General features: G+C 44.9%; 1 protein-coding gene across 17 annotated transcripts in view; it reads right to left on the reverse strand.

Moving 5' to 3' along the window:
- The window catches only part of LOC143904712 (liprin-alpha-1-like), an 83160-nt gene extending 67434 nt beyond the window's left edge, over window positions 1-15726 (reverse strand). For all 17 annotated transcript variants that reach the window (XR_013259027.1, XM_077419685.1, XM_077419630.1 and 14 more), the window contains exons 1-2: window positions 15589-15726; window positions 15175-15339 (exon numbers count right to left, since the gene is read on the reverse strand). Coding sequence is in view for 16 of the 17 variants with exons in the window: in XM_077419685.1 (XP_077275811.1) it covers window positions 15175-15339; window positions 15589-15711 (288 nt within the window). In the remaining variant the exon portion in view is untranslated. The remainder of the gene's footprint in view (window positions 1-15174; window positions 15340-15588) is intronic.
- Window positions 15727-17381: the final 1655 nt, after the last annotated feature.

Raw genomic sequence — 17381 nt, forward strand, 5'->3', positions numbered from 1 at the left:
ATCGTCAGGCGACGGTGCGGTGGTGGGAGCGGCGCGATCCCGCGTGCTCGCTTCGGCGGGGATCGGCTCGCTTCGGCGCTCGTCGGCGTCGTGCGGGAAGGCACCGGTGCGGCGGATTTCCCGCGCACACGGCGCGTTTCAAATCCTTAAAAAATGTAGGCGCACCGCGCCCTGTGGTCGCCCAACGGGGAATCGGTCGGGCGGCTCCCGGCGGGTGGTAGCCGGGAACGATGCCTTGTCGTAAGGGGTGCATCGTTACACCACCCCTCCCCTTATATGTGCCTGAACTGAGAGGCACAGGGGTACGGTGTCCGGCTGGTTAGAAGTGCCGGTCGGCCGGGTGGTCCCTTAGGCTGGCTGGCTCCTGGACTTCTCCTTTATCCAACGGACGGATCCGTCCCCGTTGAATCGGATGTGCTAACGCCGGTTCCCGATTGTCGCCTTATATTGTCGGGCGACGTGGCACGAAAAATGTGGGACCTCCACTATCACCCTGGGCTCGACCTGCACCGGGATCGGAGGTGCGGGCAACGGCCCCATTACCCGTGCGGGTTGGAGCGTCGGCCGCGGTCGTCGGGGGGCCTCTACCAATGGCCGTGGGCGTCGTGGCGGTGGTGGCGACGGTGCCAGCAGCCAGGCCTGCTTTGCCCGATTCGTCGCATCGGACCGTTGGATGATCGTGCCGATTTTCGGCACGGGTTTCGGCGGAATCGGTCGGGCCGGTGGCGGCGGTGGCGGTGCCGTCTCGGGCTCGCCCCGGTAGAGGGTGGCCCATCCTTGCCCGATCCCGGGGTTGGCCGGATCGTATTCCTCGTCGCCCTCGCCGAGGATTCTTGCGATCTCCGTCAGGATATCGCGTTCTTGCGGCGATGCTTCGTCCGTCATAGCTACGGTCGTTCTGGCGATCGGCTTGCCCTCGCCTCGGTACGCCGGGTATCTCGGTGCTTGTTGTCATTTTGCGGCGGTTAACAATGTTTTGATCGCGGTCGGTCGCGTAACAACAGTTTGTTCGTCTGCGTTTTCGTTTCGGCGCGTGTTTTTCGGCCGCGTACGGTTGAACGGCGGCAGCGGTCGGCGCGAGCGCGTCCCCCACGCCGAGGTCCGGGCCAGGTACGTCGGGTGGTGCGTCGGTAGGGGCGCGCTTGAGGTCTTGCACGTGTACGTGCCGATACCATTTCCCCGAGCGGCTGTGGAGGTCCACGATGACGGGCAAAATAATGCGGCGTATTTCCAGCGGGCCCAGAAACTTTGGCGCGAGCTTGGCGTTAAACGCCGCTTCTTTGTTGGAGAGCGGGCGGTCCCGCTTCCACACCCACTCCCCGATACGCGGTCTCCATTCCCTGCGACGGAGATTATAATGTTTTTCCTGGTGCTGGAACGCGCGGGCCAGCTGAATTTTCACTAGCTTGTAAGCTTCGGTCAGGCGGCGATGCAGGTGCGTCGGCGGCGTCGGTTCGTCGCGCGGCGCATCCTCCCCGGGGCGGCGCAATTCGCGGCCGTGGTTTAAAAACGCGGGCGTGTAGCCCGTCGCGTCGTGGGTCGCGGTATTATAGGCGAACTGGAGTTCTGGCAGGTTCGCCTATAACTGGAGTTCGTCCCAGGTTTTGTGTTTTTTCGCGTACTGCGCGATCATGGTCTTGATCACGCGATTGGTGCGTTCAACGGGATTGCAGTGGGGCGCGTATGCCGGCGTGAAGCGGTGGCGGATCCCACAGTTGGCGAGGAGTTTAGCGAGCTGTCGGGATTTCAATTGCGTGCCATTATCCGACAGGATTTCGTCCGGACATCCGTGTCGGAGGATGATGGCTTCCGTTATGTGTTTTACGATGGCCGGCGCGGTGGCCCGTCGTAATGGCCGGAGCTCAACCCACTTCGTAAAACGGTCCTGGATGTTAAGGAGCCAGATATGGCCGGCGGCGGATCGCGGGAGCGGGCCGACGAGGTTGAGGGTGACCTGTTGCCACGGGTGGCCGAGCGCGGTCGGATGTAATTGCCCGGCAGGCTTTTCCTGCGCGACCTTATGGGCGAGACACGTTGGACACTCGCGGACGTAACGGGCGATGTCGCGGAACATCCCGGGCCAATAATACCGGTGTGCTATTCTCGCAATGGTTTTTGCTATTCCGAGGTGGCCGGCGGTCAGTGCGTCGTGATACTGTTCGAGGAGCGGTCCTCGCTGGTCTTTTGGCACGCATTTTTTCCATTGCTCGGCTGCTGGGGTGTCTTTGAAATCCAGGCTGTGGAGCACGTGCTTCCACAGCCGGCCTTGGTCGATCCTAAAATCGGGCAACTCGTGGGGCGTATTTTCGGCCTCGAGCCACATGCGCGTATGCCATGGGCACTTAGCTCGTGTGATGACGAGGTCTTCGGGTTGTCGGGATAACGCGTCGGCTACTTTGTTGAGCGCCCCTTTTCGGCATTTGATCTCGAAGTCATACTGTTGTAACTCGAACGCCCATCATCCCAACCGGCCGGACGGAGATTCTAGCTTTTGTAGCCATTTTAGCGACTGGTGATCGGTGATTACCGTGAATGTGTACCCTTCAAGGTAGCCGCGCATCCGTCGGATTCCCCATATCACGGCCAGGCACTCCAGTTCGGTCGCGCTATAATTCCGCTCGGCGTTATTTAGCGTGCGGCTGGCGTAAGCGATAACGCGCTCGCCCTCGGGTAAGTATTGCGTCAGCACGGCCCCCAGGCCGGTGGTGCTGGCGTCGGTCTGAAGGTGAAATTGTCGCGAGAAATCCGGACACGCGAGGACGGGCGCGGTGGTCAGAACGGTTTTTAGGGCGGTGAATGCGCTTTGCTCGGCTTCCCCCCAATTCCACCGGGCGTGCTTTCGAGTTAAGGCGGTGAGCGGTGCGGCGAGAGTCGCGAAATCCTTAATGAAGCGGCGGTACCACGACGCGACCCCCAGGAACTGTCGGATCTGGCGGATGTTTTGTGGCGCGGGCCAGTTTGCGACGGCGCTGACCTTGTCCGGGTCGGTTCGGATACCGTCGTGGTCGACGAGGTGGCCGAGGTATTTGATTTGATCGGCGCAAAACCGGCATTTCTCGGGGTTAATGCGGAGGTTAGCCTCCCGGAGCCGGCGGAAAACTTTGCGCATAATACGGAGGTGTTCGTCGAATGTTTCGGTAATGATAATGATGTCGTCTAGGTAAACGAACAGGTACGGTTCTAGGTCCGGGCCCAAAATAGTATCGAGCAGACGTTGGAACGTAGCCGGTGCCGAATGCAGCCCGAACGGCATTACCTTAAATTGCATCAGCCCCTTGCCGGGGACGGTGAAGGCGGTCACGGGTCGACTTTCGGGCGCGAGTGGCACTTGCCAATAGCCGTTCTTTAAATCGAGCGTGGACAGGTAGCGAGCCCCCCGCAATTTGTCCAGCGTCGCGGTGATGTGAGGCAGTGGGTACGCGTCTTTTTCGTTGGCCTCGTTGACCAAGCGAAAGTCGATGCAGAAACGGGGTTTGCCGTCTTTTTTTCGTACGATAACGATCGGCGAGCTCCACGCGCTATGTGATGGTTCGATAATGCCGTCGCGGAGTATTTTTTCGACCTCCGCGTCGATGATCGCCTGCATGGCGGGGTTTTGTGGCCGGTAACGTTGCTTGATCGGTCGGTCGGTTTTGACGCGTATCACGTGCTGCACGTGGTCGGTGGGGCCTTGCACGGCCTCGAACTTCGCGAGCTCGGCGGCCAGGAAGCCGCGGAGGCGTTCCCCCTTCGTTAGTGCGCCCCCCTCGGACGCGTGCTCGATGGCGGCGGTTTGCGTGTCGGTGTGGGGTGGGCCCGGCGGCGGTATGGCGAAGTCCATCTTCGCCCATAGGTCCACGCCTATCAGGACGTCGCAATCTAACGTCGGCATGATCTGGAACCGGTGCCAGAACATCCTTCCCTGCACGGTGATGGGGAAGGTGATTAGCCCCGGGATGGACGTACTTGACCCGTCGGCGAGGTGCACTCGTCCGTTAACCGGCTGGATCGGGAAATCGCGGGCTATCTTGTCGGCGGTTTGCGCGTTGACGAACGAAGCTTCGGAGCCGGTGTCTAGGAGGGCCTCGTACGGTTGCTTCGATACTATCACGGTCAGGTGCGGACGGGGCGTATACGCTATTCGGAGGACCGGTGGGCGGCCGCTTCGTCCCCGGCCCGAGCGGCATTTCCCGGCGGCGGGTGACAGTCTTTTGTGAAGATGCCATCCCTGCCGCACTGGGAACAGAAACGGCGCGGTGGTCGGCGGCAGTCGAATCGGGTGTGCCCTCTTTGCTTACACCGCCAGCAGCACTCGCGGCGGTCGTATGCTGCGGCGGCGACCGCGGACGGTGGGGTGGCAACATGTCGGACGCGCGTCCGTTCCTCGATATGCTCGAATTCCTCCGCTAGGCGCAGTATGTCTCGCGTGCGGGTCACGGCGTCGCGTCGGATGTATAATTGATAACGCGGGTGCATATTATCGTAGAGCGCGTCGATTTGCTCTTCTTCCGTGAATCCGGTGGCCCGTCGCATCATGGTCAGCATGTCCGTCGCAAATTTTCGGTACGGCTCGTCCGGTTTTTGTTGGCGGGTTTGTATTTCGCGGACTAGTTTGGCGCGGTATCGCCGCGGCAGGTAATATTCGCGGAAATCAGTGCAGAAATCGTCCCACCCCCGCCAGCTGGCTCGGTTGTTTCGGCACCATAGAAAGGCGTCGCCTTTGCACATCTCCGGCAGCCCTAGTAATAATTGCGCGCCGGAATATTGATACGCGTTTTTGAGTTCTTCGAGCCGCTCGAGGAACGCCACGGGGTCTTTCCCGTCAAAGTGGCACTCCCACTTCCGTATCTGGTCCATGACCTGGGCGGGGGTTTCGCTGGGGCGGTCATCTGCGACCGGGCGGAAGAGTACGAACGGCGTGTTGGTTAGCGGCGGTGTATGAAACTGTAAATTGGGCGACGCTGGCGGCCGCGAGTCGCCCACCGGTACGAGGAGGTCTCCCGAGGGGTGCACGGTGATAGTAGGCGCCGCCGGCGTTTGGCGGCCCCCCGCGGCGGTATACGGCCCCGTTTCCGGGTGCTCAGTTACGTAATTGCTTAAGCGTCGGCGTAGCTCGTCGACCGAGCCGTTGGTGTCTAGTTCGAGTCGTTCAAGCTCGGCAGTGAGCTGGCTTCTTGCTAACGCGTATATCCACGCTTTCGGCATGATGCACTTTGCTTACTGTCTCTCGGAACAAATCAAAACGGTCCCTGTTCGGGCGCCATGTAACGGCCTGACTTTATCAAACGCGGACTGGTTCACGGGGTCGAGAGTTCGATGAAAGGCCCAGAGACAGTAATCAATTTGCCATGTGACAGTAACATGCACTTTATTCAAGATTCGGTATTACACGCAAGCTGGACGCGGTAGGTTACAGTGGTCGGTAGTGCCGGTGCACGCGACGCGGTATACGGAATATCGAGACTCGAGTCTTCGCCCCGAGGTGTGGTATGCAGGGGAGAGAATAACGCCGCTCGGTATATTACCTACGGACCGCGGCTACAGATCTCGGATATTCCATATGAACCGAATTAATACCTAAAATAAAGATATAAGATGATAACGGAACGCGATATATTACATACGGAACGCGGCTACAGATATCAGAACGCAGGAGCTATGCTATATGAACCGGATTAATACATATGACAATAACGGAACGCGGTATATGACATACGGGACGCGGCTACAGATATCAGAACGCAGGAGCTATGCTATATGAACCGAATTAATACATGTGATAATAACGGAACGCGGTATATTACATACGGGACGCGGTGTATTACATACGGAACGCGGCTACAGATATCAGAACGCAGGAGCTAGGCTATATGACCCGAATTAATACCTGTGATAATAACGGAACGCGGTATATTACATACGGGACGCGGTATATTCCATACGGAACGATGGTGGAATCCCGGGGTCACGGTCGCAAGAACCCTCGCGGCGAGGCCGAGCACGCTCGACCCCACGGTGCCGTGGCCGTCGGGGTAGTGTTCAGGAAGCTCGGGAACACTCTGAGAACCCTCAGTCGAGAACCAGAACTCTGGACCTCGTTGTGCGTGTTGCCCTAGGATTCGGAGGGTAGCTTCGTCAGGAATAGCGGAGAGCCGTGGTAAAGACGAAGTGTCTTTTTGTCGAGCGCGCCGGCTTTTATACCGCTCGGCGCGGTGAGCTTGGCAAGAAGGAGGCCGATCGTCAGGCGAGGCTTCGGCTCGCTTCGGCGGGGATCGGCTCGCTTCGGCGCTCGTCGCCGTCGTGCGGGAAGGCACCGGTGCGGCGGATTTCCCGCTCACACGGCGCGTTTCAAATCCTTAAAAAATGTGGGCGCACCGCGCCCTGTGGTCGCCCGACGGGGAATCGGTCGGGCGGCTCCCGGCGGGTGGTAGCCGAGGACGATGCCTTGTCGTAAGGGGTGCATCGTTACATGTTTCAGCCAAGTTAGTGGAAGTGAGACAAGCTATAAGTGGGAGTGAAACAAAGCTAACATGGTCGCCATATGCTTTAGCCAAGAAGTTAGTGGGAGTAAGACAAAGCTATAACGGTGTCCTAACTCTAAGAGCCTGTTCACACGAGGCGGTTTTGACGCGCGGTTGCCGCGCGATTTTTGCCGCGCGTTAACGTTCGCACGAGCTGCGCGTGGCCGCGCGCTGTCGCGAGGCGAGGTGCGACAACGCGCGACGACGAGCGTCTAAGATAGGCTTTGCAGCGCTTTAAATCTTCCGCGTTTTGTGCTGTGTTAGATTTTATTTCCTTACCATGGAAGTGGAAGAAATAATATGTCTTTGGATTCTATATTGTCGCCACAAACGGCGTAAACAAAAGCAAAGACGATACTGGATACATCCTATTTTAAGGGATAAACTTACACACGGCAGCTTTATAACCTTATATCCAAAACTGAGAGAATTTGAACCAAAATTCTTTAACTATTTTAGAATGTCTATTAAATCTTTTGACAATTTGCTAGAGTTAATTAAAGACGATATATCATCAACTGCGAACATAATGAGAGATAATATTTCACCAGAAGAAAAACTCGTAGTTACATTAAGGTAAGTTTATTTTTGTTAAATGTTTTATACATGTTAACATATTTATTCTCATAGTCACAAACGGCGTAAATAAAAGCAAAGACGATACTGGGTAGATCCTATTTTAAGGAATAAACTTACACACAGCAGCTTTATAACTCTATGGGCCGATTTCACAGTCTCCGATTAACTTGATCCTCCAATTAAACTCACTCTTCGTTTCTTTCTAGGGGGACAGTTAGAAAAAGATGCAGAGTGAGTTTCATCGGAGGATCATGTTAATCGGAGATTATGAAATCGGCTCTATATCCAAAACTGAGAGAATTTGAACAAAAATTTTAGAATGTCTATCATATCAAAAGATTTGATAGACATTCTAAAATTTTTGTTCAAATTCTCTCAGTTTTGGATATAGAGCCGATTTCATAATCTCCGATTAACATGATCCTCCGATGAAACTCACTCTGCATCTTTTTCTAACTGTCCCCCTAGAAAGAGACGAAGAGTGAGTTTAATCGGAGGATCAAGTTAATCGGAGACTGTGAGTTTTTCTTTTAACTACGAGTTTTTTTTCTGGTGAAATATTATCTCTCATTATGTTCGCAGTTGATGATATATCGTCTTTAATTAACTCTAGCAAATTGTCAAAAGATTTAATAGACATTCTAAAATAGTTAAAGAATTTTGGTTCAAATTCTCTCAACAAAAATTTTAGAATGTCTATCATATCAAAAGATTTGATAGACATTCTAAAATTTTTGTTCAAATTCTCTCAGTTTTGGATATAGAGCCGATTTCATAATCTCCGATTAACATGATCCTCCGATGAAACTCACTCTGCATCTTTTTCTAACTGTCCCCCTAGAAAGAGACGAAGAGTGAGTTTAATCGGAGGATCAAGTTAATCGGAGACTGTGAGTTTTTCTTTTAACTACGAGTTTTTCTTCTGGTGAAATATTATCTCTCATTATGTTCGCAGTTGATGATATATCGTCTTTAATTAACTCTAGCAAATTGTCAAAAGATTTAATAGACATTCTAAAATAGTTAAAGAATTTTGGTTTAAATTCTCTCAGTTTTGGATATAAGGTTATAAAGCTGCCGTGTGTAAGTTTATCCCTTAAAATAGGATGTATCCAGTATCGTCTTTGCTTTTGTTTACGCCGTTTGTGGCGACAATATAGAATCCAAAGACATATTATTTCTTCCACTTCCATGGTAAAGAAATAAAATCTAACACAGCACAAAACGCGAAAGATTTAAAGCGCTGCAAAGCCTATCTTAGACGCTCGTCGTCGCGCGTTGTCGCACCTCGCCTCGCGACAGCGCGCGGCCACGCGCGGCTCGTGCGAACGTTAACGCGCGGCAAAAATCGCGCGGCAACCGCGCGTCAAAACCGCCTCGTGTGAACAGGCTCTTATATATAAAAACTCTACTCCAAAGTCCGTCCCCTGGTCCGAACCCCCCCTCCCAATACAATGTAAAAGTAGCGCAATTTTTAAAATCGCTGAGGGTTACACTAACCCAGTGTACCGTTCTAGAATTAATTATCTGGCTAAATTAACATTTTGTAAAATTTCTATATAAAAAAAAAAAAATAATTTAAAAATATTTCGCTGAAGTGTTGTCAAGGTCATAACCCTGAACAACATTCAAAAAGTTTTAGCCGTCGCTCGTTGTTTGTTAAAAAGTTGTTAATAAATGACTGAGAAATATAACAGTTTGAGTCAATGTTAAAGTAATTTGCTGATATGTGTGTAAAGATAGTACACACCCCTGCGGCAGGGGTAAATGAGGGTGGACCTCGGTTCGTGTGGAAAGTTGGGTATCCATGTGGAATCGTACAATGATAGACCACATTTCGCATTGTAAGCAAAGAGCGGTGCGGAGTGCATCTCACTTCACGTAAAAAGTTGGAAACCCATATGATTACGTTCTACATATTTATGAAACTTCTTTTGTTAATATAACTTTTTAATAAACAATGAGAAAATAAGCTTCTTTGATCTCTTGTTTTTTTCTTTGTAATGATATTGTAGAAACTATAGTATAATGCGGCATAGCAACTCGATCGTCCTTCGGTCGCGTAAATATTTTCGTGCCCGCTTCGCGACAAGAGCGTTAGTTTTATGTTCGACATTATTCTGTTAAAAAGCAGCGCGTCCCGGCAACAGGAAAACAGGCTCACTCCTGCAACGACCGCCGAAAGAGCCAGTCTCTCTCGTTTTCACGATTCTGTATTCAGTAATAAATCCTGACTAATATAATACATTTTAACGAGTGGCTTCCTCTCCTTACAAATTCAGAAGTGGGATCGAGGATCGGTATTCGAATGTTGACGCAGTGAACCGCCGTGATAAACTGCCGGGTAATTTCAAGCGCGGAACTGTATCGGTGAGGTGTCTTTCAGTGTTCCGAGCTTCCGTATCGTTATCGGAAACGTGATGGCCATATATCAGTGTAAAGTGCTCCAGCTCAAAGAGTTGCTGCAAGAACGGCAGTTGCCGACATCGGGCAGCAAGGCGGAGTTGATAGCCCGATTGCAAGCGGCAGAGCCAGATAACGACTGGATTAACGAATTAAGAGCGATCGGTGTGGTACAGAATCAAGATGAAAGCGAGAAGCACGAGGACACGGCAGGAGATCGGCGACGAGAGGCGGAGCATACGTCGATAAGTGATATCGAGCATGCGAGTGAGCGGTCGGAGAGAGATCGACGCGCGAACCGCGGCGGGACTCTGCCAGAAGACGTGGTGCGTGAGATGGAATTCATGCGGCGAGAACAAGCGTTAATGCAGCGAGAGATGCGGATGTTAGAGAGAGAGAACCAGATGTTGCGTAATGCCCCGCGGAACGATGCAGGACCGGAAGTGCCATCGAAACATAGCGTGAAAGCAATATGTAAATTGCTGAGCGATTTTTAAGGAAAAGAGGGCATGTTCCGAAATTGGGAGAAGCAAGCCCGATTATTAATTGCAACATATCGTTTGGATGACAACAGTGCAAAGATTCTCATAGGAGCGCGTCTTAAGGACAAAGCGTTAAAGTGGTTTCACTCTCGCCCCGAGCATGTCGAGCTCAGCGCGAATGATATACTTCTTGAAATGCGCAAGATGTACGATCACCGTCAAAGTAAATTGAAGCTGCGGAAGCAGTTTGAAGAAAGAAAGTGGAAGCAGGGAGAAGCGTTTAGTGCATATTACCACGAGAAGATTATACTTGCTAATAGCGTTCCAGTGGATGAAGAAGAAATTTTGGAGTACGTTATCGAGGGTATATCGAGTTTGCAGTTACGTAATCAAGCAAAGCTTCAACAGTTCGCCCCGAAAGACGAGCTGCTAACGGCGTTTGAAAGTGTCAATCTGATAGAGGAGAAAAGTCGTCCGGAACGAGAGCTGAAGTGGAAGAACAAGGAGCAGAAGGACGTGCAGTCTCATACGAAGGTGTCGGAGAGAAAGGATGCGTCGACGGAGTCAAGTGCGTCACAGGTCAAAATACGGTGCTACAATTGCAGCAAATTTGGACATATGTCTAAGGACTGTAAGTCGCCTAAGAGAGAGAAAGGTACCTGTTTCAAATGCGGAGAAAAAGAGCATGTAATGAGCGAATGTAACGGTAAGAGTGAATCAGAACAAGTTAATTACGTAGATGCCTCGTTGATTAGTAATGAATTTCAAAAAGTAGTTACGATAAAATTGAGTGATTCTATTGCAAAGTATGAAACTAAAGTAGATGCGTTGATCGATACTGGGAGTCCAATAAGTTTTGTGAAAGAAAAGATTATTCCCAATTGTTTTATTAAGCCGACTGATGTTGGAAATAAATTTTGTGGAATTAATGGCAGTCAGCTAAACGTAGTTGGAACTACTACAATTGATATTCATTACGATCAAATTAGTGAAGCTAACGTGTCAGTATACGTGGTTACTGATAATACTACGTCATTCTCTATGATAATCGGTCGGGACATTCTAAAAAGAGCTAAAGTTAATTTAATTGCTATTCCTGTAAACGTTGCGGAAAATTTAGATAACGACGAGATTCTGAATGTAGATAACGAGATTCTTAATATTAATATAAGCAATATGCCAGATAAAGTAAGTGAAACGTTAGTAATTAATCCGGATATTTGTCCTGCTAAACAGTTAGAGTTTAAAAAATTGTTCGAAAAAGAATATGTATTGCCAAAACGTCCTTTAAAGCCCAAGGTTAATGCGGAACTGACATTAAAGTTTGATAATGTAAAAAGCTTTCATTTCTCACCGAGGAGATTATCGTATAGTGAAAAGGAACAGTTGAGGAAAATTTTGGACGAATTATTAGCGAAAGGAGTCATTAGGCCTAGTAACTCCGAATATGCGTCGCCGGTTGTACTTGTACGTAAAAAAAACGGAGAGTACCGAATGTGTATCGATTATCGAACTTTAAATAAATATATATTACGAGATAATTCTCCAATTCCAGTGATAGAAGATCAATTAAATGTTCTTAGAGATAAAGAATATTTTAGTGTATTAGACTTAAAAGATGGATTTTTCTACATTCATATGTCTGAAGAGTCCATTAAATATACTGCATTTGTTACACCATTCGGCCAATTTGAGTTCGTTGTAGTGCCGTTTGGATTAAAAACAGCCCCGACTAGATTCCAAAAATTTGTAAACGATATATTGCAGGAGCTGATCCGTGAGGGAGATGTAATAGCGTACATCGATGATTTCTTGATAGCAACTAAGTCGTTAGAACGTCATCTCTATGTATTAAAACGCGTATTTAGATTATTGATCGAAAATAGATGTAATCTGCGAATTGACAAATGTAAATTCTTATTTACCAAAATAGAGTATTTAGGCTACTCCATCTCTTCACAGGGCATAAGTCCGACTGATAGTGGCATTGAGGCTGTTTTAAAATTTCCCGTTCCTCAAAGTGTGCGCAATGTGCAATGTTTTCTCGGGTTGTGTTCGTACTTTCGCAAATTTGTTGAAGGATTTGCATTAATCGCTAAGCCTTTATATGACATACTGAAAAAAGATGCCACGTTTACTTTTACTGAAAAAGAGTTAAATGCTTTTGAGGCTTTAAAATCTAAGTTAGTAGCAGCGCCGATATTGGCCATTTATGATCCTCATGATTATACCGAATTACATTGTGATGCTAGTTCACACGGCTTCGGAGCCGTACTGGTACAGCGTAAGTCAGACCGTAAATTGCATCCAATTTTCTATTTCTCTAAACGAACAACACCAACGGAGAGCAAATATCACAGTTTTGAGCTAGAGACATTAGCTATAGTATATGCTTTGAAAAGATTTAGAATATATTTAGTCGGAATATCTTTCAAGATCGTTACAGACTGCAATGCTCTTAAATTGACGTTACAAAAGAAGGATATTAATCCTAGAATTGCCCGCTGGGCCTTAGAGTTGCAAAGTTTTGAATATACAGTAGAACACAGGCCGGGCAATCGAATGAAGCACGTGGACGCACTCAGTAGATCCTTTAATATTTGCGTCATAGAAGATAATCCGTTCGAGTATAACTTATCAGTTTGCCAGTCGCAAGATAAAGATATTATTGAACTAGTAGGAAAACTAGAGAAATCAGAAAGTCCATTCTTTGAGATGCGTAATGGATTGGTTTACCGTAAAAAAAATAATGATCTGCTCTTTTACGTTCCTCAAAATATGGAAAATAATATCTTGTTTAAATATCATGATCAAATGGGGCATCTGGGGGTAGAAAAAACTATGGAGATAACACTTAAAAGTTATTGGTTTCCTGATTTAAAAGCGAAAGTAAGAGCGCATATCTCTAATTGTTTGAAATGCTTAGCATATTCTCCACATTCGGGAAAAACGGAAGGCATTTTGCATCCGATATCAAAAGGAAACACTCCCCTGGACGTATTGCACATTGACCACTTGGGACCCATCGATAAACGGTGTGCGACAAAAAGGTATATTTTCCTAGTTGTAGATGCGTTCACAAAATACGTCAAGTTGTACGCCACGAAGACCACCGCAAGTAAAGAAGCTATTAAAGCACTATCCGATTACTTTAGCAACTATAGTAAGCCTCGAGTTATTGTCTCCGATAGGGGCTCTTGTTTCACTTCGCAAGAGTTTAAGAGTTTTGTTGATAAGCACGTTATTAAGCATATATTGATAGCCACTGGTTCCCCTCAAAGCAATGGTCAGGTGGAACGAATTAATCGCGTAGTGATTCCTATGTTGGGCAAGCTTGTAAATAAAGAGGAAGATCAACTTTGGTATAACGTGTTACCGCAGATCGAATACGCTTTAAACAACACGATAAGCAAAAGTACAAATGAAACACCCAGCCAATTGCTTTTTGGAATCGACCAACGTGGCACAGTAGATGACCTGATCAAGGAATACTTGAATTCGAGCGTAAATGTTAAAGATAGAGATCTAATAGATATTAGAGCAAGGTCTTCCGAAAAGATAGCGTCTTCTCAGGAATATAATAAAAAATACTTTGATAAAAAACACAAGAAACCGACTGTATATAAAGAGGGCAAATATGTATTACTGCGTAATTTTGATAGTACTGCCGGTACTTCTAAGAAGCTCGTTCCTCAATACAAAGGGCCATATGTTGTTGCGAAAGAATTGCAAAATGACCGATACTTAGTTTCCGATATCTCAGGATTTCAAAACACCCAAAAAAAGTATCAAGGCGTTTGGGAAGCCAAAAACATGCGACCCTATGTTAAGTAGACCATTAGGGATAAATAGCTCGTAAGACGTCACACTATGTTTAATAATTATTATTGTATGCGTTATCCTTTCAATGAATAAATCGAGGACGATTCTGAGTCAGGATTGCCGAAACTGTAGGAACTACAGTATAATGCGGCATAGCAACTCGATCGTCTTTCGGTCGCGTAAATATTTTCGTGCCCGCTTCGCGACAAGAACGTTAGTTTTATGTTCGACGTTATTCTGTTAAAAAGCAGCGCGTCCCGGCAACGGGAAAACAGGCTCAGTCCTGCAACGACCGCCGGAAGAGCCAGTCTCTCTCGTTTTCACGATTCTGTATTCAGTAATAAATCCTGACTAATATAATACATTTTAACGAGTGGCTTCCTCTCCTTACAATATTTTGACTGTACTTACACTGTACTTACTTCCTAATACACTAATAAAATAAAACATTTTAGCAAAATATTTTGAATTCTAATTATTTTTTCATAACGAAACCTTGAAGAATGTTAATTAAGTCGAATAATTAAAATTTTAATATCTCGGAAACTAAATGTTTCCGCATGGCATATTCGCACTTGTGGCATTCGACTACATTTAATAGTTACATACTTCTATTTCATGAAAATAGGACCTGGGTCGGGATATGGAAGTTCAGCCAAGCATTCTCCTTATAATAAATCATATTCCTCGACTTTTACGTATCTTTTTTTGAGAAGTATTAAACAAATTTTTTTTATAATTTGCTATTTTTAAACAATTATAATTTAATAAAAAATCACGGATAAAGTTATACAAAAAACTGATTTTTTTCGAATTATAATTTAAATTCAGAGATAAGGAAATAACGTTATTTAGAAAAAAATTGATCACAATACTTATTCGTATAAACAAAAAAAATAAAACCAGATGATTTGAATATGGTCGACCCAATTATAAAAAAAAGAAATATAAAGATAAATAATTTTGTCCTATGCTTTCACAACTACATCAATCACACATATGCGTACTTCATATTTATTTAATAATAAATACGTACTACTTAAACACGTAACAAATTGATACGAGTATATCTTTTACGTAAGCGTTTCTTGTTATTCTTATGTGCATCACAGGAACAACAGTAAATCAAATAGAGTACATACATTGCAGTACAACTTATAACTGACAAACAAATCTCTTTTGTTTGCCAGTAAACATACAAAAGTTTTTTGTTTGCATCCTGTAACCAAAAATTTAGAGTCAATTCAAATCAAAATTGACTTCAGTTTTCTCTTTTTTTCACAGCGTATATTATCTCGCTCATAAAAGAAATCTTTGTAAATCAATCCTAATTCTGTGAAAAATTATAATGGCAATATAATGGCATTTGATGAAATGGTATAAAATACCTTTTCGTCCAAAGCCTTGTGGTGCTCGAAAAGGCTTTTCAAAGCTTTCAGCACTTCTACCTCAGATGATACACCAGATTGCGCAGCGGCTTGACGTTTCACAACCGTCATCCTGAGTGATCGTTCATGTCGCGATACTAAACACTCTAGATGTTCCAATAAGAGCTGCAAATATCGATAATGAAGCATGTTAATGACAAAGCTATAATATTAATTTTTCATTATTAATCCTTTATTAATTTTTCATCGTTAACCCACAAATTTTTATTTATTACATTTACTTGTTATTTTTATTGTGCTTCAAATGTAAACATTTATCCATTAAGAAAAAAATGTTCAAAAAGCCTACAAAGTCCTGTCAGGCCATAAAGAGTCGTTAGAATGCTTAAAAATGTCAGAAAAATTTATACGCACACGTGTGTTATTTCGTTCCGCTTTTAATTCGGAAATTTCCTCTTCTCTTTCCAGAATGCTCTCTCGCGCCGCCGCCAGTTCTTTTGTCAGCTGTGAAAATTCCTGTAACAAAACGGTGCACATTAATATCAAAGAATTACTTTACAAGAGAAACAGATAAGAAAGATGTCAAGAATACACGCCGCGCCTGTTGATAAAGGTATTATACGAGGAAAAATGATCATATTAATATATTTTTAAATAAAGCGTAACAATTTAATTTAAAAGATATTAAAATCAATATAAATATTTTATACGCAATACTATTGTTTAAAAATGTGTTTCTCATAAAAGGAGTGATAGCAGAAAATTGCGACAATAAAGAATAAAAATTAAGCAGTATATACAATTTAATTCTGATGTCACATTAACGTGTTTGGAGATATCTTATATATATCTATAGTATAATATTTTAAAACATTTTATAATATCAAAATCGGCTCATTGACTAATTTGTTTAATGTACTTTACTCTTGTACGTAACGCTAGCATATACTCTATTGTCTGTATATACGCTAGCATATACTCTCAATGAATTTTGTTAACTTCAACAATAAACGATAAATTTGAGATCAAGATATTCTAAGAACAGCAAATTCTGGAAGCATATTTTAATACCAAAATCAGCACAGCAACAAATTTGTTTAATACACCTTATTCTTGTTACTTTGAGCGTTCTCGATAATTTCTAAACTTGTTCCATAAGCAATAAAAATTTCCAGTAAGTATTTTACTAGTATTTGATTTAAAAAAACAGTTTAGTATTAAACTTATATGGTTAACTTTTTATTTTTGACCACTTTGCTCTTATGTGGTTATGATAACCGCACAGTAAAATAATTTGTTATTTATGTTAAATATAACATAAATCACATGTCCCAAACGGTTCACTCAAATTTTTGTGTTAATTTAACATAATGTGAATATGTCAAATTATGACACAAATATTATGTCCACAATTTAACACAACATTTGATTTACTTAAATATGAATTTAACACAAAAAAAGCAACAAAATCGGGATCAATAAAAATGTGAAGCAACAAAATCAAGATGATATAATCCGTAGAGATATTTCTTAAAATCAGAACTTTTATGGTGTTGTGCAAGATGGGATTAATTAGAGGTAGTTTTCTCATGGTAGGGGTGGTGCAACGAATTTAGGAATAGAGCAACAAATTAACACTAAAGAAATATGTCCTTGTTTTTTAATTTTTTTATATGGCTGTGCTAACTCTTAAACTTAAGCTAGGACAGCCACTGTTTTTTCCAAAATAGCTGCAGCAACAAAATCCGGAATAAAGCAACAAATTAGCAAAAAAAGAGCACTAAATTTCTGTATATGTTTTATTCGATTGTGCTAAAGTGGCTGTGTCAGCTTAATAGACGTATAAATTATCACTTAATTACCACATATCTGAATCTGTTCTTAATAGTAAAGGTGCTTCATATAGGTGTATATTTTCTCACATTTTTTTAATTGCATTTTTTTCTTAAAATAGTTAATGTTTCAATAAAATTAACACTTTTCTTTTCAAATTTTTATTATATCATTTAAAAAGTAAGAAAGAATACCTTACTCTTAAGCTTAATAGGGCTGAGTTCAATCAGTCGTTTGAAGCAGAAGAGATGAATATAATGGGTGCGTTCAGCCGATACTCCGCTAGCCTAGCAATCGCGAGCAGTCGCTCGTTTTCGATCGTTTCCTCTCCTTTGACCCAATGGATTAAAAGGAGAGAAAACGAGCGAAAACGA

The sequence above is a fragment of the Temnothorax americanus genome, unplaced genomic scaffold (assembly GCF_048541705.1).
Source record: "Temnothorax americanus isolate GAGA-0224 unplaced genomic scaffold, ASM4854170v1 Scaffold108, whole genome shotgun sequence".
Classification (NCBI taxonomy): domain Eukaryota; kingdom Metazoa; phylum Arthropoda; class Insecta; order Hymenoptera; family Formicidae; genus Temnothorax; species Temnothorax americanus.